Below are 27478 nucleotides of genomic sequence, written 5' to 3' on the forward strand. Positions count from 1 at the left end.
TTCTAAATCCATGGTCATCAATATGGAGTTGGTCCCCTCCTTTGCAGTTATAACAGCTGCCACTCTGGGAAGGCTTTCCACAAGATTTTGGAGTGAATTTTTGCCCTTTTTAGTGCATTTGGGAAGTCAGGCGCTGACATTGGACTTAATGCTTCAGCATACCAAAACATTTTGCACAATTCTTAGTAGCAACAGTTTGAGGAAGGCCCTATTCTGTTCCAGCATGACGGTACCCCAGTGCACAAAGCAAGGTCCATGAAGACATGGCTAGGTGAGTTTGGTGTGGAAGAACTTGACTGGCCCACAGAGCCCTGACCCCAACCCCATCAAACACCTTTTGGATAAACTAGAACAGAGACTTCAAGCTAAGCTTAGTCCCTTAATCCCCACCCTTCACTGGAACTAAGTGGCCAAGCCCAACCCCTGAAAAACAACCCCACACTATTATCCCTCCTCCACCAAACTTTACAGTTGGCACAATGCAGTCAGCCAGGTAACGTTCTCCTGGTGTCCACCAGACCCTCACTCATCCATTAGACAGAAACGTCATTCGGCACTCCACAGAACACGTTTCTGCTCCTTCAGGGTCTATTGGCTTCACACCACTCCATCCAATACTTGGCATTGTGTTTGGTGATGTGAGACTTGCATGCAGCTGCTTGGCCATGGAAGCCCATTCCATGAAGCCCCCAGCACAGTTATTGTGGTGGGGTTCATGTCTGAGGAAGTTTGGAATCTTAGTTAATGCGTCAGCAGAGCGCTGGCAGCTTTTATGCGTTAAACACTTCCACTTTGCAATAATACCAGTTACAGTTGACCATGGAATATCTAGCAAGGAAGAAATTGCATGAAGTCACTTATTGCAAAGGTGGCATCCTATGACAGTATCACACTTGAATTCAATGAACTCTTCAGAATGGCCCATTCTTTCACAAATGTTTGTAAATCTGACTGCATGGTTAGGTTCTTAATTTTATACACCTGTGGCAATGGGTCTGAATGAAACCTTAATTCAATGATTCAGCAGTAAAAAGTAAGTATAGTAAAAGTTTATTTATAGAGCTCCTTTCACAGACAGCGGCCACAAGGCACTGAATAATATGATTGTGCTAATAGGTACAAGTCCAAGACAAAATGTCAGAAGATAGAGATTAAGGTGAGAAAAAACAAAAAGATGAGATATAGCAGGCAAGATGAAAAACATACACATATCGTATATGTACACACATACATAAATGTATACATATATACAGCAAATACACAAATATCTATACAACGTAAGTCAAAAGATTAAGCCACAATAAGGCTACTCAAATGTCTGCCTAAACGAATGTGTACTTCTTAGATAATTAAATTGATGGAGCTGGGAGGCATGGACTGATGATGAGTGGTGTCATGCCATGTTCAACGATGAATCTCGGTTCTGAATTACTGCCGATGACCATTGTGTGCGTATGGCAGCACCGAGGGAAGAGGACCAATCCTGCCAATGTTGAGGAGAGAAACACCACCATTACTCCTGGCATCATGGAGTATGGAGCCATAGGGTATGACATCATGGTGTGGGGAGCCATAGGGTATGACACCATGGTGTAAGGAGCTATAGGGTATGACATCATGGTGTGGGGAGCCATAGGGTATGACATCATGGTGTGGGGAGCCATAGGGTATGACATCATGGTGTAAGGAGCTATAGGGTATGACATCATGGTGTAAGGAGCCATAGGGTATGACATCATGGTGTAAGGAGCCATAGGGTATGACATCATGGTGTAAGGAGCTATAGGGTATGACATCATGGTGTGCGGAGCCATAGGGTATGACATCATGGTGTGCGGAGCCATAGGGTATGGCATTATGGTGTAAGGAGCCATAGGGTATGACATCATGGTGTGCGGAGCCATAGGGTATGACTTCAGGTCATCTCCGGTAGTGATTCAGGGGACCCTGACAGCATAGCGCTGTGTCAGTGACATCCTGTGCCTGCATGTCTTACCCCTCCTGAGACAGCACCCTGGTACCGAGATTTGTGCCCATACTGCCAACTTTGACGTCTATTTCATCTATTAAAATCATTGTGATACAGTCACATGACCTTTCATCACGCACAGATTTAATTCCCACCACTCTGTCTGGGTGCTTAGACTATTTTTGTCATTGAATGTAGATGGAGCTCTGATTTAAATTACTTACAAAGGGTCTGCTACCAGATATCAAGTGTCAATAATTTTGTACAGTCCATTTCTGCAGTTCTGTGTGGAATTATATTGTATTTTGCTTTTTTCTCTGTTTTTTTCTGGTGTTCCAATGCAAACAAAAGAAATGAACATATTTATACCAAAGCATCTGTAATTTTTTGACAGAAACATTGCTTTTTCTGAACGGAGCACAGGGGTGCCAGTTTTTTTGACCATGACTACTTGATTGCATGTATTATTTTGTTAACGTTGTCTTGGTCAGGAATCACCTAGTGACATCATAGTGCAGCACATTACTCATGTTTGTGGTGTTGCTGATGCAAACAAACCTACTGTGCTGCCAGTTGTATAAAAGCACAACACATACATTAAGTACAGTACATAATACTTGATAATACATAAACAGTAACATGTTATTTACTGTATTTTTTATAACCGTCTTAGACTGTACTCTTTTTATTTATAAGTTTACTGTAGCCTAGGTGTATAGTAGGCTGTACCATCTAGATTTTTGTAAGTACACTCTATGATGTTTGCACAACAATGGAAGTGCCTCACGATGCATGTCTCAGAAAATATCGCTGTCATTAAACACACGATGATATAATTTTCTCCAGCTCCAACACTAATTGGTTATGTTGATTGTTGTGGTTGCAACTTGGTACTAGATAAGCATTTGGAAGATGGATAGATATTTACTAGTGGAACTCAAAAAGTGTGACTGACAATGTTACATTAAAATGACATTATTTGTAACGTTACACGAGTTAAGCAATAGGAAATAGAAAGAGATCAATATTCATACAAGACAGTGTGTTCAATCAGTTTTGTCATTGCCAATCAATGAAAGTTTACAAAACACTGTACTGTTATTTTCCAAAAATTATTCCCTTATGTACTTTGAAGAAAACTAATCACAACACTTCTGTTTTTCTAGATTAAATATGTTTCAGTCTCATCCAGCGGAAAGTTTCACTTTCTTTCCTAATCATATGACTTCGGTTTGGCGTTTATATAATGGGCCTTAATGGTCGTGGCCCGGTTTGGCCTGTCCTGGGGTGTTTGCGGGCGTGGCTGCCAGTTTGTTCCCGTTTCAGGAGTGCCGTTTAAAGACATGCCAGGACCACGGCATACAAGGGGACAGCGCAGTGCCTCATACCTCACACTTCTTAGCGTGCGATGATTAACCTGCATATTCTTATGCAATGTTTTTGTAAACTTCTGTGAAGATTTCCTGATTCCTTCAGATTACTGCAGGTAAGTGACTTAACTCTTAAACTGACTCGATATGACGAAGACTCTGCTTAAAAATAAATAGAGGATTGGGGTTATTGTGTAGCAGAGCAAAGTTACCAAGTGAATAAAAAGGTATTGCGTTTCAGATAAGTCAGCACTTTTGTGTAAAAAATTTCAATTATGATTAATTTAATTCTTTTTAGTTTATTTATCAGTAAAAACACAGGGATTCTAGTTATATATCTTCATTTTTCTTGGAAATATTTTGGTAAAAAAAAATCATATATTCAACTTAGATGTACAAAACAGATGTAATATTGACAGTCTGCACTTCATGAACTTATTTTACATCTTGAACATGTTCTATGAAATTTAAGCTTTATTCATGAGATACATGTTTTATTATGCTTATTACATATTTTTCTTAAAAATGCATATTTGAAAACCAGAATCTTAAAAGTGAAGCTTTCTTTAATAGTCAATCAACATCAAAATTTCAGTCCATTCTTCTTGGCTGAGGTTTGCTGGGAGTCGGTCTTCTGGTCATTTTCTGACAGAAGGGTGACTCTCACTTTCAGCACAGCAGCTGATTGAGGCCCGTTTTTCATTAGTATTTGCCTCGATTCCCTCTGCCTGTTTCACTCTCTGTTCTGGCTGTGAGTTTCCCATCTTTGCTGAAGAGGTACCTTCTTCATTTCATGACGGACACCCCTCAGGGATTCTTTTCTTCCTCTTTTCTTTCTATAGCCCTATCTGGATGGGATTAGTTTTACCGACGGAGGTTTGGTGCGTAGTCTGTAAAGTAGGCAAAGGGCTGTGCTGCTCTGAACCTACAGAAAACCTTGACACAGAAGAGGCTGTAGGTGTAGGTGGTCCGATGTTTATGTGGAAAACTCAGTATCCATTCAAATGGATAAATATACTGTTTCCACCTTACAGAAAATTGGCATGTCTTTATAGATACAACCTTATTACCCAGATGACAATTCGGACTGTACTCCTGGGGGCACCATAGAGGGGAGGGGGGATAAGTGAGATGATTTCAAGGCCCCTTGAGTGAAAGGGGCCCTACATTTTTTTTACATAATTGGATTGGTCTGGTTTGGGGGCCCAAAATCCCTAGCAGCACCCCTGTGGACTATTATTACCAAAAGAGGTTTGTGTTGGGTGAAATACAGAAAGTAATTTGCTCTTGAATTTTTACTTTGGAGACTTGTAATAATTACAGACATGAAAGATTGAGAGTGGATTTCATCTAAGGACCTCGTTGGTGACTGCTTCAGTAACGTTACTTCCCCAGGTGAAACTAATTGCATCCAAATAGGGCTTTTGTTGACTTCCACCATTTCACCTCAGCAACTTCTAAAAACTTACATCAGTAAATGTTGGCTTTCCTTTTAGATGCTGATGTGGGTTTTTGCTGAACAGGCTCTAATCACCATCCTAAGTCTTGGGCCTCACTGATCAACATTGGGGAAAGGCCAATAAAGATACACTTCATTAGGAATGACATATATCAGGTTTTCCCAACCCAGTCCTCAAGGAACCCCGGACAGTCCACATTTTTGCTTCCTCAGAATCCCAGCGCACCTGTACCAGGTATTCGGTGTTCCTTATTGGCTGGGAGCTGGGAGGGAGCAAAAACGTGGACTGTCCGGGAGTTCCCCGAGGACTGGGTTGAGAAGCACTGACATAGATATATCACTATTCTCTAGATTATTCTACATGTTTGTCCAAATTGTACTTTTAGCAGTATGTCAACAGTATTTCTTTGGCTTAAAGCTGAATGCACCTGGCAATAGTCAGTTAAATTCATTTTAATTAAATGGCTGGTTTGACTGAGTCAGGTTAGTTTGTGGTTAGTAGATATGTTTCTGCAAGAATAAAAAGTAAATATTGAGTGCATACCTGAAAACTAATGATTTTTAAATTTTTCATCCTGTACAATATCTAATATATACATATTTTTGCTTTCTTCTTATAGGGCATAAAATAAATGTTTTTCTTCACCCATAAAGACGTGAATTTCCTGTCCAGCGTATGAACACTCCTGCTTTTATTACTCTGGTACAACCTGGAATTGCATCAGATTAGTGGCTGAAGGACTGTGAAGTTATAAAAAAAGTCAAGCAAACATCCTTCAAGACAACAACAGATTTCGGCCCGATGTCCAGAAATAATGAACTCGCCTGAATTTCTAATAACTGGAACAGATGTTTTAGGCTGTAAATGGAAACGTTAACGTTTCAAACCATTTAGTCTAAGTGGACTCTGATCGTCGGGAATTTAACAGCTGGCCCTGCTCTAAGAAACCTTCGGGGCCGTTTTGAAGTTCTTACCATGGCTGAGTGGACCTTTCTCAATGTGCTCTTCGACTCCCTGCAGGCCCAGTCCCCGTTTCTGGGCCGCTTTTGGGTGCTGCTCATGCTGGTGCTCCGCATGCTGATACTGGGCACCGTGGCCAGCGACATGTTTGCCGACGAGCAGGCCGAGTTCACCTGCAACACCCTGCAGCCGGGTTGCAAGCAGGTGTGCTACGACGAGGCATTCCCAATCTCCATGTTCCGCTTCTGGGTTTTCCAGATCGTGCTCATCTCCACACCGTCACTGATCTTTCTCATGTATGCTACTTACTACAAAAACAAGAAGACGGGGACACAGAAGCAGGACGGTACTACCAGCTTTAAGGAGGACGTCCACCTGCAGCATCTCTATATTGTCAACGTAGCCTTCCGCCTTTTCGCTGAAGTGGCCTTGTTGTTCTGTCAGTGGTGCTGGTATGGCTTTGAAGTAGAGGCCAAGTTTCCCTGCAGTCGCTTTCCCTGCCCTTACACTGTGGACTGTTTCACCTCCAGACCGAAGGAGAAGACCCTTTTCCTCCGTTTTTACTTCGCTGTTGGCATCTTGTCGACTGCATCGAACTTGGCTGAGTTGCTGCTTATGTCTTATAAGTGGATACGTGACTGCTGCAAGTCGTTACAGCACAGCGACAGCACGGAGAGCCTGCACGACCTGGACAGCAAGGAGGCTTCCAAACAAGAGACAATGAAGATGCTGCTCTCCAAAAAAAGCCAGTGCAGCGCCACACGCAAAGTGAAGCCGACATACATCACAGGCCTGAAGGGCTCCCAGCGTAAGTGCTTCGGCAAACCACAGATGGTGTGAGAGGAGCCTGAACACTGCCTGGTGTCCACCTTTGTAGCCCAGTCTGGGACCCACACATGCTGCGTGCAGCTGCGGCACCAAGGACAACAGCCATCGGCCACAATTCAACACTCGTATTTTGGTCAGCAACAGCCACACACCCCTGCCCATAGATCTGCAAGGTGGGGGGGAGGGGGGGGTGACTGATTACACCACCTTCCAGAACATATACTTCTTTTTAAACTCCGCCCTTAGTAGTGCCATGTTGTTAAACAGAAATCCCCCATCTGACTCTCCAGGCTGTAGTTATCAACCATCTCGTTCAGTACAGCAGACTCCCCCTTTTTTTCTTCTTCCTTTTCACACCATTGCTGCTATTTACCTTCTCTTTCACTCCCATCGCTCTAGATGAACCTGGGACTGAGTGAGGATGCCAGCAGCCCTCCCCCCCAGCTGCCCAGGGACCCCTGCACCGCCTCCTCAGAGCCCTTCTGCAACTCACTTCACTCTCCTTCCCGGGCACTTGCTCCCCGTTTCACCCCAGTTATATTTGATGCTTGTGTGCATTTTTGCTCCCAGCCTGGTATAGAATGTAGAGAGATTGCAATGAATAGAAATCAATGGAAATCTCTTATCATTAATATAAATTACTATTACTGTCTGTTGGACTTGATTCCATTTCTTGGTCGGTGAAGTGCAAAAATGATTAAAAAAGAAAAATCATTCTGGACGATGAATTTCAGCAAAATCTGCTGTATAAACGTCACCATGTCTTTGGTCAAGCGGGATTTCTTAGTAGAGATATTATCAAAGGAAAAGTTTAAGGTGCCAGTCACATTGGTAATGCAAAATTTGCCGATATGAGTCATTCATCGTGCGAATGAAACGCATTATATTAATTCAGTTAAACTCGCTGGATGTCTCCTTCACTGGTTATAATAACTGAATTCACATTTGTTGCAGTGATTTAAAAACCTTATATTTAGAGAGTCCAAGCTCTGATTGGACCTATTAGTAGTGCTGACACCATGACCATCAGCAGGAAGGTGGTCTGAAGATGGATGGATGCATATTGCAGCAATAAAAGATTTCAAATGAAACCCAGGACACAGGCATCATGTGCTGGCGCAGTGGTTAGCAGTGCTGCCTTACGCCTCTGAGACTAGGGTTCAAGTCTCTGCTCTGGCTCTACATGTGTGGAGTTCGCATCGTCTCCCTGGGGGGTTTCCTCTGGGTCCTGCAGTTTCCCTGTACAGTGTAAAAACCTACTAAGGTGAATTGGAGTTGTTAAATTGTGCATAGCTGTAAGTGGTGTAGCCCTAAATCTGTTTATTTGACATGTTTATTTTGTACTTAGTCCAAATAAGTTTTGTTATGAAGGCACATTGACAGGCATATTTACTTTTGTTGGTTTGTAAACCGTTTCTAAATGTGTTTGTAGTTTTAATAATAAATTCCATTTTTTCTGCTATATCGAAACTCAAAACCAAAGTCTGTACTAAAGCATGGATTTTGCATACTGTTACTCCTCTAGTAGGTAGAAGGTTGTTATTCATAAATGAGAGTTTGCCTAAGTCTGTTCTCATCAGGAAAACTGTGAAATTGGTTATTTGGAATGCATTAGAGGCTTCTTTGACTGAAACATCAAAATTGTTTAAATTTATGGAACTTGGATTTGAGTAAAACAAATTTGTTTCCCTTGACAGTTGTATGGAGAGAACGAGATAATTAAAACCAACTGAGTTCACCCGGGAAAATGGGAGTGAGGAGCGATTTCCAGAAACCCCAGATATTACCCTGTTTCCTGGAATTAAGGAGGTGCATCTTATGACCCAGCTGAGGAGACGGGAATCAGCAAATCTGGAGACTCCGCCTCCACAAACAAGCATTTGTCCTGTTTATTCACGACCACGTAGCCGAGTCACAAAGTCTGTGGTTCGCCCTCTGTTTCTTTGCTTAAACTAAACATTTATTTTAGCTCCTTTAGCTTACAGAAGATTTAATTTTGTTATAATATTTTTGCAGTAAAAAAAATTCATTTATTATTATTTTTATTATTGACGATGTGCATTTAAGAGAAGCCGCGGGAGGTTAAGCTCACCCAGGCAGGTCCAAGGATGTTCTGCATGCTCTTCAGCTCCCTGCAGGCCAGAGCTCCATTTCAGGGCCGTTTCTGGGTGCTGATCATGCTGCTCTATACGCATGCTGCTCCTGAGCAGCGTGGCCAGCAGGATATTTGAGGGTGAGAAGTTTACCTGTTACACCAGCCAGCCGGGTCGCACTGAAGTATGTCAAGATGCGGTGTTCCTCTTCTCCCCGTACCGCTTTTGGATTTGCCGAATCATACTCATCCTCACGCCATCGCTGCTGTTCTTCATCTGCATGGTACACCAGAAAAAGAAGGAGACTGCGGCACACGGCAATGAGGAGGACCGATGCCTGTGCTGGATTTACATCACCACCGTGCTCTTCCGGATCATAATTGAAGTGGCTGTCGTGATTGGACAGTGGTGGCTGTACTGCTTCAAGGTCGAAGCTTCATACACATGCCGACACAGACCTGTCCCAGTTATGTCAGATGCTTTATCGCCGAGTCCAAGGAGAAAACAACTTTCTTTTGCTTTTTCTTCGCTGTTGGCATCCTGTTGGTCATCTCCAGCCTTGCTTCGTTACTACATGTGATCTGATATGTCCCACAAGGCATCTGGGTTCACTGATGGTACACAGAACCTGCACAGTCATGCTGAAGAGGAAGCTTCCAAACAACAGGCAATTAAATGTTGGTTCCCCAGTTAACTGACACAAAGGTAAAAAGCACACATAAAGTGAGTGTATCAGCACACATAAAGTGAGAGTAACAGCGCACATATAGTGTGTGTAGCAGCACACATAAAGTGAGAGTAACAGCACACATAAAGTGAGAATAACAGCGCACATAGAGTGAGAGTAACAATGCACATAAAGTGAGAGTAACAGCACACATAAAGTGAGAATAACAGCGCACATAGAGAGAGAGTAACAATGCACATAAAGTGAGAGTAACAGCACACATATAGTGTGTGTAGCAGCACACATAGAGTGAGAGTAACAGCACACATAAAGTGAACTGCATGTGCAGCAGAAGCTCCAGCACAAGCTTTCACATCTCCTGATGCAGGAGTCTCAAGAAATCACTGATGGTGGAAGGAAAACAAGGGCTTATGCAAACAGGTCAGCATTTTTGATGGGTAATAGTGAATTTGTCAGCTCTAAATATCTTGTAAAGGTTTGTTTCCTCTCTGAAGTAACTGTCAGAAAAAATAGAACCAAATTCACTAATGAGTTACATTGAGTTATTTTTTCTTTATATTTTCATTACAACCATACTCAACATATTGCCTAGTGAAGTAAATCAGATACAGATGTTACTATTGTATGCTTGCACATTAATCTAGATTGTATTTTGGCATTATGTTAAGTAATATAATATCCTTAATAACTATATACTTGTAGTAATAAAAAAATGGCATATTCTGTAAGAAATTGTTTTCAAAATAAATTTTATAAATGTGCTTCTTTGTGATGTTTTTTTAAACAAATATAAAATTTTAGTCAGAAACGTGCATGCATCTAGAACACACTAACTAATAATGTGTATGTGATTGGGTAATTGGCACTATATGTTGAAGTCATATGGATTGACGATGTGAACCAATGACTCTCCTCAGTATTGGTTTATCATCAGAAGTAGATATAACCAATTAATAGTCTTATGAAGATCATACCTTTACAGTCACCATGTCTGTCCTTTGTCCTTTGTAAATATTTTACAGTCAGATACAATGAAAGGCCAAAATAGAAGAACCAAGAGAATGGTTCATAATAGGGATTAGAGACCCATGAGTTTCCAAAAGAACTTCACTGTACCTTGGCATAGATCCTACAAGTGTCCAGGAATCTACTGGAGTGATGCAACAGCATTCCTTTGTGAAAAAGTCCATCCTTCGATTTTTTATAATGTGGAGGCTCAGAGGGTAGCACTCTTGCCTCACACCTCCTGGGCTGGGGGTTGTAGTCTAACATCTGCTCTGTGTATGGAGTTTGCCCCTCTACCCTGTTACATGTGTATTCCTCTCGGTACCCTGGCTTTCTCACACAGTCCAAACACATGATGTCTAGGTTGCCCGGAATGAGTGACCGGCGAGACAGGCGAAATCGGGGCAAACTACGGGGTGTTATTGGGGAAAAGGGACCAGGAGACATTTACCACAACAAACTACAATGATCACAATGATGGACCAGGGGAACAGGTCAGACCAGGACTTAAATACACATGGACTAATCAAAGGAAACGGACAAAGCTGGAGACGATCAGGGTAATACACGTGGGAAATCAGGGGGCGTGGCACACACGAGGAGCGGACGAGCCGGGCATGACAATACCAAACTTATGGAGAAATCCGAAATAACAGATCTGTATCTGTAATAGTTTTGAAACTCCAGCACTTTGAAACTTTAATTTATTTTATATATCTTGCCAAATGTGCCTTTCATGTCCTCATTTGACCATGTGAGCAGATAACCATCATTTCTATTCCATTCCATTTTTACCATGCATTCCCATATATCTGAAGATGATGATTGGTGTAGTTGCTAAGCTTCCTTCCTATATTGACTTTTTAAAGAATAAGTTGTCATGCCCTTGCTGCCATACAAATTCAACTAAAATGCAAATATTACATAGTTCAGTTTCAGAATTGCCACATTGTCTTTTTTCAATAAAAGAATCACACTATGCAGTAGGTGCCCTGAAAACTAACATGACATGTTGTCATTGTACCCTTTCCAGCATTCGTCTTTTTAAATGGCTGTAAGTTGCATTGCATGTCTAAAACTCAAGACTTGCTCAGCTATGCAGATAAATTCGTAGCGAGCTCTTAAGTGCAGGAATACTCTTTTTTAACATCTGGAACTTGCATATTGCAAGCAATACAATAGTATGCACATAAAAACGGTATAGTTTTAAGTTGTATAAAAATATGCAGTACATGTGAAAAAATTATATCATGTTAATAAAAAATGAACAAGTCTTACTAATGTTGCAAATGTTGACAAATGGAACATATAATCCGGAAAACGTGCATCAGGGCTGGACTTTAAAAATGAATATGAATATGAATATATGAATATTAAGAATGAATAGCATTGTATCGTGCAAATAAGAAATTCCTAGGAGAAAGTGCAAGGGTTTTGGTCTTGTTTATGAACTACATTTTTAGAATGAATTATGCAGGAGATGTTGCGGGCAGAGCCGTGGTACATCAAAATGCTTGAATAAATACATTCAAATCAGTAATATTTCCACATTCCACAATGTGAGAATTTCTTTTTTTACCTGAGTTAGAAGTGTTGTGTGTCTGTTGTTCATTTTAAATTGGGATTAGAGTGAGCGAGAATAAGATCAAAGATGCCATGCTCATGTCGGCCCTGCAGCCCTGGGGTCACAAGTGGGCTGGGGCTCATGTCGGCCCTGCGGCCCTGGGGTCGCACGTGGGCTGGGGCTCATGTCGGCCCTGCGGCCCTGGGGTCGCACGTGGGCTGGGGCTCATGTCAGCCCTGCGGCCCTGGGGTCGCACGTGGGCTGGGGCTCATGTCGGCCCTGCGGCCCTGGGGTCGCACGTGGGCTGGGGCTCATGTCAGCCCTGCGGCCCTGGGGCCGCACGTACGCTGGGGCTCATGTCGGCCCTGCAGCCCTGGGGTCGCAAGTGGGCTGGGGCTCATGTCGGCCCTGCGGCCCTGGGGCCGCACGTAGGCTGGGACTCATGTCGGCCTTGCGGCCCTGGGGCCGCACGTAGGCTGGGGCTCATGTCGGCCCTGCAGCCCTGGGGTCACAAGTGGGCTGGGGCTCATGTCGGCCCTGCGGCCCTGGGGTCGCACGTGGGCTGGGGCTCATGTCGGCCCTGCGGCCCTGGGGTCGCACGTGGGCTGGGGCTCATGTCGGCCCTGCGGCCCTGGGGTCGCACGTGGGCTGGGGCTCATGTCGGCCCTGCGGCCCTGGGGCCGCACGTGGGTTGGGGCTCATGTCGGCCCTGAGGCCCTGGAGCCGCACGTGGGCTGGGCCGTGCTCATGTAGGCCCTGCGGCCTTGGGGCTGCACATGGGCTGGGCCGCCTCTCAGCTTGGCACATACCAACCAGTGGCAGATTTATTTATTTTTTATTGTTGTAAAGAAAAAGAATGCAAGCCAATTTGTTTTTAAGATCAAATTTTGACCTCTTACACCCAAACCCCCAGCTACACTACATCTTACAGCTGGAGACAGGCCCGTCTATGTCCATGAAGTCAGGGTAAACACTGACAGTTTCAGAAATTCAGAAGTGTCAGTTCCTGTCATGAGCCGCCTGTAAGATCCTCCTGTGTGCCACGCCCCCTCAATAACCATGTGTGCTACCCCGATTGTGACCAGCTGTTTTCTGTCAGTTTGATTTATCAAAGATTTGCATTTAAGTCCACGCCTGAGTCCGTATCCCCAGATCCGTCATTAACGTGTTCACCCAGTGTTGCTCCTCTGTCCCGAATAAACCCCGTCCTTTGGATTTCTGCCTGCTCGACTCGCCTCTCTCCCCTTCCTGCCTGCTCGCCGCACCGCAGTTATCACAGTTCCTCATTTGCCAGATTACTGACTATTTTCTATCATTTTAACCTTTGGGGCAGGAGTGAGACCTCAGCTGACTCCAAAACGAAAAAACAAATCATCACTGCCCGATGAAAACTGTGGTTGTCCCCTTTGTTTCATTTTAGACTTTCTACTATAGGTGGATCTTAACCTTGCTTGCTAGCATCATTGTTGATTGTAAATCATGTAAATAACAAGATTAGTTTATATCTTGTTGGCATAGGCATATTGGCCTCACAACAATCCACATAAGTCTACTAAAAATATTAAACTGTACACTGACAGCTGTGTAGAAATAGGTTCTCTGTGTGGTACTAATTGTGTCCTATTACCTTGTTTTAGGTTCATTTTGTAAAATATTTTCTGGGAAAATGTGTTTTTTCACGCTCCTGAAAGAGTGGCGTCTCTGGCACAGGAAGCCTGGTGAGGCAAAATAAACTCTAACATGCACAGTATTTGCTCAGTGAATCGTAATAGAAATGCACGTCATCAATTAAATGGCGAGCATTAATGTAACGGGGGTAGGAGTAAGCAGAAGTGGAGACGGCGATAAGGGCGACATTATCAATAACAACAAATGAGCTAATACGTCGAATAACAAATCCAAACTTATTAAGCAGTAAATGATCATTGTTATAACACATCCAAAGCAACATTTCAGAACAGGGTTAAGCCATTGCCTTGAGGTCCTTAACTTACAGTTTAAACAACATGACATTAATGCAGAATGGACTGACTAGTGACGTTCACTGCATGAAAAGATGCCAGACGATCTTTCACCTTTCACCTCCAATTTTTTTGCTCTACTGGCAAGTTGGTAAATCCAGCTTTTAATAATTTGTCCACTTCAGTCATTTTATTGATATATTATATATTAATATTATGTATATTATTATAATATTGACTAATATAGCAGCTACCTATTGGTTGAAAAGACCTATGACAATGTATTGATGTACGTCAAATCGATTAGCGTTACATTTTATTGCCTGCTATCAGCAGGGTCCGGCCATCCTGATCGTACCCTACAGATCATTATTGAAGTGCGTTGAACAGGAACGTACAGTTTTCAGCGGCTTACTTGCTTAAACAAACGCTGACGATCCGGCTCCATGCTCATTAAAGGAATCCTTACTTTGATGCAATAGATATAGCAAGATATTTGGAATGCATGGTAGTGTTACCATTGTCATATGTAATAAATGCAAAACAGTATTAGTTAATTGTGAAGAAAAATATATATTGCTTAACTGAATTACTGATCATGTCATACACTGCTCAACAGCGACATCTGGTGGGGTCAGGCACCATCCATAGCCGCCCAATGATAGAGGTCAGAAACAGTCAGAAAAGTCAGATATTGCATATTTGTTAGTACTAGTTTGTTTATGACATGAAACGCTGTGTATAACGTTTAGCTAGATCCAGAATATAAATCCAATTTTGCCGACCACGGTGGCATGGTATACCAGCTGGCCTATGCCAGCTTCGAATAATTGTCTTCACTTGGACTCTTGTGAAGTCTATGCATCCGTCTTCATTTGGCTCAGCAGCAGAACGAATCAGGACGATCCAGAATGTGGCTTCTCCTGCGGGACACCCAGATGCATCCCAGCCATGTGATAAATGTAAGCCCTCTAGCATCTTCTGTGCCCTGGGGTCTCTGGCCAGTGGAATATGACCTAAAGAGCTTCCATGCAACCCAGCCGGTCGACTTCCTTAAAATAACAGAACTTGGAAATTATAGAACTTGCATGAAAATGAGACCCCGGTTTACTTTTCTTCAGAGAAAGTTATTTTTTCCCCTAAACGATTTAATTTTTATCAAAACTATTGACCATTTCATGCTACATTGCCATGTGACTTCAACATATCATCAGTAATTATTAATAATCTACCGTAATTTACAAAACATTAGATTTTATATTAGATGTAGCAAATATTCATGCATTTGGACAGGAAGGATTGTGTTGGTCCCCATGGGTCTGGAGACTGGGGTGAGAGTGGCTCCATGTTCCTTGACTTTGTGAAAGATCAGGGGCTGCGGCTGATTGGATCCTGGTTCCAACACCCTGAGCCACATTGTTGGACTTGGTGCTCCAATACTGGTGGGGCAGTGAAGGAGATCGATCGCATCCTTGTGGAAGTTCCCAGTTGTGAATTCTGACCACAGACTTGTTGTTGCTATTCTGAACATTCAGCTTAGATCCAGTAGGCTACCATCTACTAGGCGAATGAGGCTGGACTTGGCCAGACTCCAAGATCAGGCTGTTTCTGATGAGTTTGCACGCAGTTTGTGTGAGGAGCTTGCAGACTTGAGTGTGACTGCTGACTCTAATGTGATGTGGGAGACCTTCTGTGATAAGAGCCTGATGGTTACCGAGGGCTGTGTTGGTGTTGCCGGTGTTCCCAGAAGGAGGTGTTTCATCTGGCAGGGCACCCTGGATATTATCGAGAGGAGTCACAGCGCACGACTTGGTGGCTGCTCCAGTCTGTACCAGGAACTGAGAAGGAAGCTATGAGGGTTCTGAGGGAAGATAACGGGCGTGGAAAACGGGACTTGTAGTCCCTACCTGCAAAGGGTGATCGCCTGGATTTGTTAGACAAATTTGTGGTCGTGACCCACGTCCTGCTTACAGAGGAATTAAAGCATCACATACATCTAAATCTGTTCCTTAGAGACTTGCAGTCAGGGCGGGTGATGGAACGGTCCTTACGGATGACACTGCAGTTGTGACCAGCTGGGTTGGCTACTTTGAGCAGTTGTTTAAAGCTGATCCTCCAGCTAGGACTTTGGACATCTCTGGGTCCACGGTTCTTGAGGCTGATCCTGCAATCAGTTGTGTACCACCCAATCTCACTGAGACTGCACAGGTTGAACCAGCTGAGGGTAGGGAAGGCGGCAGGAATCTGTGGTGTCCGGGGTGGACATTCTCCAGGCTGGTAGTAAGGTTGTTCTCCTGGCATTGTAGGCAATCTTTGCTGCCATTTAGGAGATGGGCGTCATCCCAACTGACTGGAAAACGGGATTTGCAGTCCCTATCTGGAAAGGGTGATCGCCTGGATTGTGACAACTACAGGGGGACAACACTGCTCTCGGTGCCTGGTAAGGTCTTTTCTAGGGTCATCCTTAACAAGATCCGTGATCACTTGCTCACCTATCAGCAACCAGAGCAGTCTGGTTTTATGCTGAAGAAGTCTACGATCGATCACATCCTGGCACTGAAGGTTCTCATGGAGCGCAAGCAGGAATATCGGCAGAGATTCTTTGCAGCCTTTGTCGGTTTTCGTAAAGGGTTTGACTCAGTTGATCGAGCTCCCTGTGGGAGATTCTGAGACTTTGCGAGATCCCCCCAGAAGTTGCTGGACATCATGTCTGGCCTGTACACTGGTACTGTGAGTGTTGTGCAGAGTGGAGGGAGAACCCCACTTGATTCTGGGGTTCGCCAGGGATGTGTTGTTGCTCCTACACTGTTCAAGGTTTGTATGGACTGGGTGTTGGGCAGGGTCGTGGGGTCCAGCAGCTGTGGGACATCTGTTGGTGAAGAACGATTTACTGATCTTGATTTTGCCGACGATTCTGTGATCTTCGTAGAGTCTCTGGCTCTGATCAGGGCTCTCGAGAGGAGTGTGAGTGTCTGGGATTGTGAGTGTCCTGGATAAAAACCAAGATTCAGGCCTTTAATGACTTCTTAGGCCCAGCCATCAGTAGTGTGTCTATCTGCGGGGAGAATATTAACCTCGTCGAGAGACTCACTTAACTCAGCAGCGACATTCATGTCTCTGGTGACTCTTCCTATGGAGTCAGCAGATGGATTGGGAGAGGATGGGAGGTCATGAGGTCACTGGAAAGGGGTGTGTGCTGCTCTCGATATCTTTGTATGAGGATGAATGTCCAAGTCTTTAGAGTCCTGGTGCTCCCTGTCTTGCTGTATAGCTGTGAGACATGGACACTATCCAGTGACCTGAGATAAAGACTCGACTCCTTCGGAGAATCCTTGGATACTACTGGTTTAACTTTGTGTTGAATTAGCAGTTGCTAGAGGAGCCTGAATGAAGCACATTATCTGCATTGTGAGGGAGCGTCAGTTACGGCCCTATGGCCATGTGGCGCGTTTCCCTGAGGGTGATCCGGCTCACAGGATCCTCATTGCTGGGGACCCAAGTGGCTGAATCAGGCCAAGGGGACGCCCACGTAACACCTGGCTGTGGCAGATGGACGGCCATTTCCGGAGGGTGGGATTGGACCATATGTCTGCCTGGGGGGTTGCTGGCCAGGATCGCGAGAGATTTTGCCATGTGGTGGGTGCGGCAACGTGCTGCATGCTCCCCAACCTGACCTCACCTGACAAGGATCCCATCACCACCAGTAACAGCACGGTTGATTATAAAAGACTGTAAGAACTATCCTACACTAATTGTATTCATTGTAATCTTATGTTAACGATAAAGTCATATAAAAATATATAATACATACATAAAAATGAGAAATAAATTTTCTGAGCTGCTGTACCAGGTAGCCACTCAGGGCAGCACTGGCAGTAAACAGAAAGCTGCCAGTATCAACAAAAGTCAGTGAAAGACAGCTGCGTGTTTTCCGTGAGGTTTTGGGAAATCGCTTTAAGCAGATTCCTTGCTTTACCTACCCTGACAAAAATATTCATTGTGGAGTTAGTCATCACTTACATGCATCCGCGGCTTTTCTGCAATGCTGAGTAAAACTTAAGGGAACGGGTCTGAATATAGAAATTTGTGTGACAACTATTCATAAGTCATCCATCCATTAAGTCATTCATTAAGTCATTCATCCATCCATTTTCCAAACCGCTTATCCTACTGGGTCGCAGGGGGTCCAGAGCCGGAAGCAACGGGCTTGAGGCAGGGAACAACAAAGGATGGGGGGCCAGCCCATCGCAGGGCACACTCACACACCATTCACACACACATGCACACCTATGGGCAATTTTAGCAACTCCAATTAGCCTCAGCATGTCTTTGGACTGTGGAGGGAAACCGGAGTACCCGGAGGAAACCCCACGACGACATGAGGAGAACATGCAAACTCTGCACACATGTGACCCAGGCGGAGACTTGAATTTGGGTCCCAGAGGTGTGAGGCAACAGTGATAACCACTGCACCACCATGCCACCCCCTATTCATAAGTAAAGATTTGAATTAATGTACAGTGTAGTTTAGCCATTGAGTTTTCTGTCGAGTTACAAATCATCTGAGAATGAATTTGCCATTTGCACATGTGCATTGGAAGTCTTCTCTTTACCTACCTCATCTTGGTCACCATAGCTTAGGGGTCGCAGCACATGGTCAGCGAACATACAGCACCCCTGCATGCAGCTGGGGGTTAAGGGCCTTGCTCTAGGGCCCACAGACATGTGACTGTTCTGCTGAGGCTGGGGCTCACACTGGCGACCTTCTGCTGCCAGGCACAAAGGCAGCCCACTGCGCCGCTCACTTTTATTCACTGAGCCATAAATTGACGCAATAATCAAAGAATTGTTCTGGAACAAATGAAACAGGCTGAGAGACAAACTCTTTTCGGCTTTATTAGGATTTGAACCTGTACTCAAGCATCTCATGTTTACACGCGGTCCTAGAGAGTCAGAGCATGGGCACAGCAATTGAGTTTTTCATTTTGCACTTCACTGGATCCTTATGGAACGCGTATAAATCTTAGCTGCATTTAATGTTTGGATTTTGTTTGTCTCAGGAAGTGCAAAATAACTGGAATATGCTAATATCTATATGGAAATACTGACAGTAAAATTATAGGTTATTTTAAAGCTCTTACTAAAGGTAAGTGCTGAAGTACAAACCCTACTTAGCATGCAGTGAACATCCTCCGACTGTGTTTCACTGTCACTGCACTCACTTCACAACACAAAGTATCTTGGCTTTTTCAGGAAGGGGCACCCAAGAGCTTGAGGGGATTACGTGTTTTTGGTAGTTTAGAGCCTCGGTCTGCCTTGGGGGGGGGGGGGGGGGATAAGCCTTGGGTTTGGTTGATATCCATATAAGCGCCCCCCTGAAAATGTTGAGTAAGCCACTGATCGTTTTCTCTTGGAAACCACTGCGCTCCTACTGTTTGCTGTAAGAGTGTGATGCCATTTTCTGAAAATTGTTGTGCATTTGCACTCTGAACTATAATATGAAGAGTAGAATGAGGCCAGAGTTTCAGATGTAAGACGTCTACAGGTTTAAACACTGTGTTTCTCTATAGTTTCTCCATCCCGCTTCAGTCTGGGGTTGTACCAAGATCACAGGTATCCTGGATTCTGGCTGATATGCATCAGTTTAAAAAGTGTTACCAAGCCAATTGTAATCCTCAGGGGCTCCACTGTAAGAACTTTATTGTCTGAATGGAGTCTGCCATGAATCTTCCTAACAGGGATCAATGCTTGAATTGTGCAGAAGGTCAAAAGGATCGCCTGGGATGTGCAGGGCTCTCCTGCCTGTGTTTATGTAGCCTCATTCACTGGCATGACAGTGGTCATGTCGCACTGCGTGGCTGCCTTGCTGTGTCAGAAGCTGGAGCTCATTCCCTCAGTGAAGGCACCAGAAGCTCTAGTTAAAAACTAGGAAACTTTATGGTCAGATCATCCAACCATGGGTGATGCAGCTCCATCATGATTTGTAACGTGTGCATCAGACGAAGAGGAAAAGTGGATAGACCTGATCCAAGTTAATGACACCTAAAATCAGTAGATAATGCTCACAAACCTACAAACATCGGGGAGTTGAAGTAGCCAAAATACACGCACAGCTGAGTGATGTCACCACTAAGCACAGGAGTCCTTTGGATGCCGCTGTTGCTGCTAACCGCTCAGCAGGGACGGATTACGGACTGGGCCAGCGGGGCCGCTGCCCAGGGGCCCTTGGGGTGCAGGGGGCCCGTGGGGCCCCTAGCCCAAAACAATTTGCAACGCTTATCAACAATGTATATTCGTTTGTCATTCTTTGATCCTCTGCCTACAAGGGCCCCTGACCCTATAGGGAGGGCGTTTGGCTGCCAAGGTCCCTTGAATTGTGGTGGTGCTGGTGGTGGTGGGGGGGGCGGGGGGGCCCTCGCGAACGTTTTGCCCAGGGGCCACACAACCCATAATCCATCCCTGCCGCTCAGTAGCCAGTTATAGAGTGTAAGGGGGTGGCGGCTGCCTCAGGCAGAACACTGGCTGCTGCAGGGACCATCCTCACTAAATAAGCGGCATCACCATGTTTCTCTTATTTACTCTCTCATGTTAAATTTACTAACGTTAAGTTTTTCCTGATGAACAATCCTGATGAATATCCAGAACATACAAGTATACATAAATGACCGAGAAGGTCATAATTTCAGCTCCTGATGCATTTTGCGAGTGTGTGTGTAGGGGAGGGGGGGGGAATAATGCGTTATTTTATAAGTGTACACGCCACTTCTGATGATGCGGTGCCTGAAACGGCATCTATTTAAAACCCTAATTAAATCAAATCTTACATATTCCGTCTATTAATTTTTTCATTATTACATATCAGGGCATGGTGACCCATAGTCTATTCCGGGAAGAAAAAATGTAGGTTTCATATATATATATATATATATATATATATATATATATATATATATATATATATATATATATATATATATATTTCGAGGGACACATCTGCCCCCCCTCTCCCCATGTGATGCACATTTTAACACCCTCAAAACACCACTTCGAGCTCCACGCACACAGGTAAAGGCAGATTCACACTAGAGGCCCTACAGCTGTGAGGTAATGTCATACATCAGGACGCCATTTTACTTTGTAAGCAGTGATGTGTAAATAATCAATCTTGAAATCCCACTGCAAGACTTTCTCTGGGCAGGATGGAGAACAGGACTGTGCGATGGAAAGAAGAAACAGACACTGTATTTGGGAGCACTGGGAAGAGCTGTTTACATTTCAGCACAAAGGAGACACACAGGAAAGCAAAACTGGCATCATGACTATGAGGATAGAGCTAAAATGGGTTCTGACACTGGGGTTTGTATGTATGATTTCAGTAGTTAGAGGATGGATGGATGGATGGATACATTTCAACACTATTTCAGCACTCTCTATACACATATGACTGCATAGCCTCATCAGACTCCACCACCATCATCAGCTTTGCGGTGATAGGCCCAATCTCCATTAACAACGAGAAGGCCTACCTGCAGGAGGTCAGTAACCTGGAGAGCTGGTGCCACAAGACAAAAGAGCTGATTGTGGACTTCTGCACGATGCAGGTGAGGAACTACAATGGAGAGAGTGGACAGTGTCCGGTACCTGGGCGTCCACATCACACAGGACTTGTCATGGTCTCGCCACGCCAGCTCCCCGTCTAAGAAGGCCAATCAGCGTCTGTTCTATCTGAGGCGCCTCAGAGATTTTCCGCCTGCCTCAGAGGATGCTATGGAATTCCTACTCCTGCACCTTTGGAAGTCTCCTGACGGGAAACATCTCTACCAGGTTTGGGAACAGCACAATGCAGGACAGACGCGATCTCCAGAGAGTGGTTCGATCAGCCGCGCATCATCATTGCCAAGCTCCCTGACCTGCAGCCTGTCTACATCAAACGGTGCCGAACCAAAGCCAGGAAGATCGTGGAAGATCCCAGCCACCCAACAATGGACTCTTCTCCCTGCTGAGGTCAGGGAAACGATTTCATTCCCTAAAGGCCAACAGAGACAATGAGAAGAAGCTTCTTCCTTCAAGCTGTTTGGTGTCTGAACCAGGACAATACCCAGGATGCAAGAGAGTGACGGTGATGGAGTGACATCATCAACCCTTCACTCTTTTCCCCCCAATGCATAACACTGTGGGCTATATTATATTATACACTCCATACATCTATGTCATCTTATAGTTCTGTAAACTCCATGGGCAATATCATTCTATAGTGCAAAATATGTACAATATCTATATTTGTATCTTAGATATCGCTTGCAATATAGCACATACCTGTATATATTTTGTATAGCCCTGTATATAGTATGGATACTACTATATCTAATCTCTTTATATATCTTTTTATATAGTTTTTAAATTGTTTTTACCCATATTGCAATAAGCATTTCACTGCAGGTTGTACTATGTATGATGATGCATGTGACATATAAAATTTGAATTTGCTTTGAATGTGAAGTACTGCAAAATTCTACCACTAGGGGGAAGCGTTGCAGCAACATTTTGTCTCGAGGCAGTCATAATTATTATTTTAAAGTATAAAAAACAGACTAAAGGAGGGCATCTCGACCTTTTCAACAAGGTTTCCATTGCTGCAACACCGAATAAGTCATGCAGCTCAGACTATATAATTCTATATATACAACATATTTACATCTGAGGTAAATGAAGGTTTCACAATGTTGGTCTTTAGCAAGTTCTAGGTTATGATGGCGGGCAAGTGTTTTATGTGTGAATGACCTTAAAATAAGTTCCATCCATTTCCCATAACTCCTTTCAGTGATCCTTTAGCTTAACCCAGGAAGTTCAGGGCACAAGGGGACACCTCAAATAGGATGCCTCGCATTCATTACTGGGAATACAGAGACACAAAACCACCTCACCCCACTGGAGGTGTCTAGGACAGCACACATACTTCTCGGACACAGGGACAGGAGTCAAAGCCGGCATTCTGGTGGCATGAGGACACAGCGGTACCCGCCGGGCTTTTGCGCACCGTCCCGCTCCACAATTAGTGAAATATGCCACATAACAAAGAAACAAGAGGGGTGCTGGACCCGGAAATCTGCAATGTAGATACCGGAAGAGACACTGAAGGCACATTCGTGTCTGCTGGCTCGTTATACAGTTATCTGTCAGTGACCAGTGATGTACTCTTATTATAGCACATAATGTCTGCTTTATGGCAGCGCGCGACGCTGTAAATAGCAACGGGACCTTCCACTTTCAGCAACAAATGACCGTTTCATGTCTCAAATATGACTTTGTGCTTTTTCCAGAGGCACATTAGCATGTTGAGAGGCCCCTGGGCCATTTGAGCTATCAGAGGACCTGCTGTTTTCTACGATATAGTTGTCCACTGGAAAGCAGGTCACCGATGCTAAGATTTGTTAAAAAATGTTGGGGGGGGGGAGGTAGGGGGAGGATCGGTTATGGATTAAATCGATTTTCAGTCCGGACACGAGAATATGGGACACCATATCGGTTCAATACAAGGCACATTTTATTTTTCATTATGGGACGATTCCATAAAACTGTGGGACTGGAAGCACCTCTAGGTTTTAAAAACAAGGTTAACCGAGGCCCCTTTTAATGGCGGCCCCTGAGCTTCAGCCTGGGTGACCCCGTGCATTAAAGCACCCCTGGCTGTTACTTTTGTTGGAGCAATTGATACATCTTTAAAAAGTGTTTCTCCACATACAAGCTGTTTATGTACTTAGTCCTAGGGGGACATTCTCGCCAGCATTAGCATTAATCTGCTACTAAAATAACCTACAATCACATCTTTGGTCAGTGGTGGCTTAATGGCTGGGGAAGTGCACTTGTAATTAAAAGATTGCAGGTTCGAGTCCCTGACCGGGCACCCTGAGGTACCCTGAGCAAGGTACCGCCCCCAAGCACTGCTCCCCGGGCGCTGAATTAGCTGCCCCCTGCTATGTCACATATGGGTTAAATGCAGAGGACACATTTTGTTGTTGTGTACTGTGGTGTGTCAGCAATGACCACTGATGACTCTCTCTCTCTCTCTCTCTATATATATATATATATATATATATATATATATATATATATATATATATATATATATATTTTTTTTTTTTTTTTTAACTTCAATTTGCAGTTCCATTTAATGGCAAACAATGAACCCTAACCCGTCAGACAGAGGGCTTTTGGCTGACTGGCATTTTGGCTGACTGGTATCTCCATATTCCTCATAGTGTTTGTGTATGTGTGTCCGTCCAGGGTGCACCCTACCCTGGCCTTGTGTCATGTAGTCCCAGGGATGGGCTTCAGCCCCCCCGCCCCCCCCCCGCCCCCCCCCCCGCCCCCCGTGACCCTGACAAGGATGAGCTGTCGGAAGATGGATACATAGATGAACCTCATTAATCCCCAGTGACGCATCCTAGCAAAGGCTTTGGAAATATACCAACATTATGATTGTGTCTGTCTGTCAGCAGCTCCGTCGCTCATATTTCAGGCCTGCATGCTGCAGTGTCACCAGTGTGCAGTCTGGCCTACCAGGTTCGGTGTGACACAAGGTCCAGGGGGACTTCAGGATGGCGAACTCCCAGCCAAAAGATAAGGAGTCACTCCTTAATTCTGGCCCATAATTATTATGTGTTTTGTATTCTTACTGCATTGAGGTATATGCATATTCAGCCTGACAGGAAAAACTAGAAGAGTGACACTCTACTAGAGTGACACATGGAAAATTGGAAAGCCCCTCACAGGCCGCTGTTCTGCAATAAAAATCACACAAGCGGTTCACTGCAGCTGAGCGCGACATCAATCAAAGGGGCCTTACAAACGGGCACTTCAGCACTTCATTAATATAAAGTCCCCTTTATAATTCCCTTGATTCATGTTCTAAACCACTTAATGTCCATTCCCTCGCTAACACCTAATGAAGTCGTTTTTTTAACCTGTCCAAAAAAAAATCCTACGAATGCAAGATTTCAGTTGCAAATATGTCAGTCTTTATTCCTTCATTTTGCCTTTGATTATCCCCAAACACATAGTGATTATCTTAAAATATCAAATGCAAGACGGAGCACACATAAGATGCCGAACCCAGAGCGCAGAACACGATACACAGATAAGTTTAAGTATGAAATGATGCAATGTCACATTAGACAGGGGTGCTGGCACCAGTAAGGTGGCGGGGTTTAATATCCACTGGGCGAGGTCTTTATTTAAGACCAACAGGTACTAGGCACCAGTCAGATCTGGAAGACAAGTCCAACTAACAAGATTTGGTTTTGAACAGATTCTGAAGTTGCACCTGTGATGATGATACCATAAAAAGAGATTTAAGTAAAATTTTTATGTGTGCGTGTGAATATATATATTATGAATATTCATATGAAGAATATTTATAAAAACTTGGCCCATATACATGTATCTCCTTTAACTGTGGCACCCAGCTCCGGCCCCGGAGAGAGCCGGTCCGGATGGTTTTACCTCTAATGACCTGTTTCTGGAGAATTAAAACATCTGCCCAATAGTGCTGTTAATTAAACCGGTAGGTTGTTTTCGTGACCTGAAGTGTTAAAAATAAATCAGAATTAACATAGCTCAGATGATGATGTTCCGGGGCTGTAAGGGGACGTAGCAGGTGTTTGGGGGCTGTCTTCCTGGGCTTGTATTCCCACCCCTTGTCGCCCCTTCTTTTTAATGTGTGCTGCTGTGTTGGCTGGGAAGGGGGGGGGTGGGGCTCGTGGTCATGTGCTTACTGTATTCAGAAAGCGACAATAACATTACGGACATCCTTCGTATAACTCTTTCCCAGCTGGCAGAGGAAGAAGCGAATGGTTGAAAACTTTATCCTCTTTTAAAATCCCATCAGTCTCGTGCAGCCATGAGCTGTCGGCAGTGGAATGTAGGTCATCCTCCCCACTAGATTAGAAAGAGTGCCCCCCCCCCTTTCAGCTAGACTCTCCCGAGGCCTAGTCTTGGCTCCTGGTGACAGCCCTGCTTTTCTAAAGGTACCGGAGAACCTGATAAAGCCTTTCCACTTTCCCACAGCTCTGTAGCACCTGAAAAAAAATCACACCTATGGTTATACCTTCAAGGTGCACAGTTACACTTACCACAGGGCTGGTGCACCATTCCCGAAAGATGCACGTTGGAACTACAGGGAAGAGACCTATACATTCCATTTAAATATAGCTGAAAGCTGTATCCTCAGCAGAAACACTATATTAAGCTTATACCTGGAGCTTTTGGTGCAGGGTTTAGTCATGTGACTTGTGTTCTACCCTTTGTTTAGGAGGCATGGCCACATAAGAACGTCCTCCAAGCTATCAGCTCCTTGGGTCCTTTGTTGCAGAGCTGCAAAGCATCGCTGTGTAGTCCAAAGGAGTGTGGTTGTTTTCTTGGAATAGGAACCCTGTTATAGCCAGAGCCACACATTTTCACCCCCCTGCCGACTGGTCATGCACCTGGTACAGCCCATGAGAGCTGCGCCACCTTCTGCTTCTCCTAGTTATGAGCCTCATATTGGTTACCCAGCAGGATGCCATCCTTCCTGGCTTCCACATGTACAATGACTAGAACCATCTACTCTCCTGCCCAGCACCTTCTATCCAATAGCACTGGTCGACAAAGTTTTACTTTCTTTTTGTCATAGGAATCAAAATAAGTAAATTTTGCAGTATTTTTGTGTTGAATTTAATTGGAATTTCCCATTCACACGAGGTTTTCAAGTTACACACAATTAAGCTTTACTGTTCACATATATTTACAGTAGTGGCAGCAAAAATGACGCTTCATGAACCATTTGCTGTAACGTTTGACCCCACTAGATGGTGCTATCTGTTCAATAAAAGAGTCAAAACTTGCCCAAAGTAAGTCAAAAGCACCATCTTGTGGAGTCAAAAAATACTGCAAATGGTTCATGAGGTAGCTCATTTTGGTCATTACTAATTTACAGTATACATGTATGGTGGAAGTGACTCATCTAAAAGGTACAAGTGTATGATTTTCTGCTGTACTTGTCCTCAGGACCATCCCGCTTAAGTGTCCAACAGAAGTCAGCAAGCACATTGGGACTCCACTTGGCATGAAATCATTTTTCCATATCAGAGAGTGAGCAGGATGTCTCAATATGTCCAACTTGTTACAGCCTGTAAACTCTGGTAAACCAGACTTACAATACTTTACAACATAAATAAAAAAAATTCTTAAGCTTTAATATACCAATACATTCTTAATAAGGAATGATATACTACCAGTACAGCCTAAAATAACATCACTAAAGTATAGGTGGAAGCAAAATTCTAAGTACATTTCTGAAATGAGCATAAAGAAGTACATAAATGTCCTTCCTTTATTGTTCTTTGACAAAATCTTTGCTAACCAATGTAGTCTGTCAGCCTCTCATTTGCACAGAGCTCCTTGTACGGACTCTGCCTGCGTATTATGTAGCTCTGACTCGATCATTTCTTAGCTCTTAATGAATTTCTCAGGGGCGAATTTGTAGCACATCTATAATAGCATAATAATTATGGCCACATGGGAACTCAAAGAATGCATGTTAG

The 27478-nt window shown here is 44.0% G+C and overlaps 1 protein-coding gene across 1 annotated transcript; it reads left to right on the forward strand.

Moving 5' to 3' along the window:
* Window positions 1-3345: 3345 nt before the first annotated feature.
* On the forward strand, window positions 3346-10129 carry LOC125742154 (gap junction delta-3 protein-like). Its single transcript, XM_049013865.1, has 3 exons — window positions 3346-3455; window positions 5419-6567; window positions 6987-10129. Exons 2-3 carry the CDS (start codon window positions 5775-5777, stop codon window positions 7004-7006), a joined length of 813 nt encoding a protein of 270 aa, XP_048869822.1. The 5' UTR covers window positions 3346-3455; window positions 5419-5774; the 3' UTR covers window positions 7007-10129.
* The last annotated feature ends 17349 nt before the right edge of the window (window positions 10130-27478 follow it).

Source organism: Brienomyrus brachyistius, chromosome 5 (assembly GCF_023856365.1).
Source record: "Brienomyrus brachyistius isolate T26 chromosome 5, BBRACH_0.4, whole genome shotgun sequence".
Lineage (NCBI taxonomy): Eukaryota > Metazoa > Chordata > Actinopteri > Osteoglossiformes > Mormyridae > Brienomyrus > Brienomyrus brachyistius.

Excerpts from the sequence above, each read along its gene's own strand:
- LOC125742154 (XM_049013865.1), top strand. The coding sequence starts at position 5,775 with ATGGCTGAGTGGACCTTTCTCAATGTGCTCTTCGACTCCCTGCAGGCC. Across the intron at positions 6,568-6,986 it reads AGGCCTGAAGGGCTCCCAGC|ATGAACCTGGGACTGAGTGA; the intron begins GTAAGTGCTTCG and ends CCATCGCTCTAG.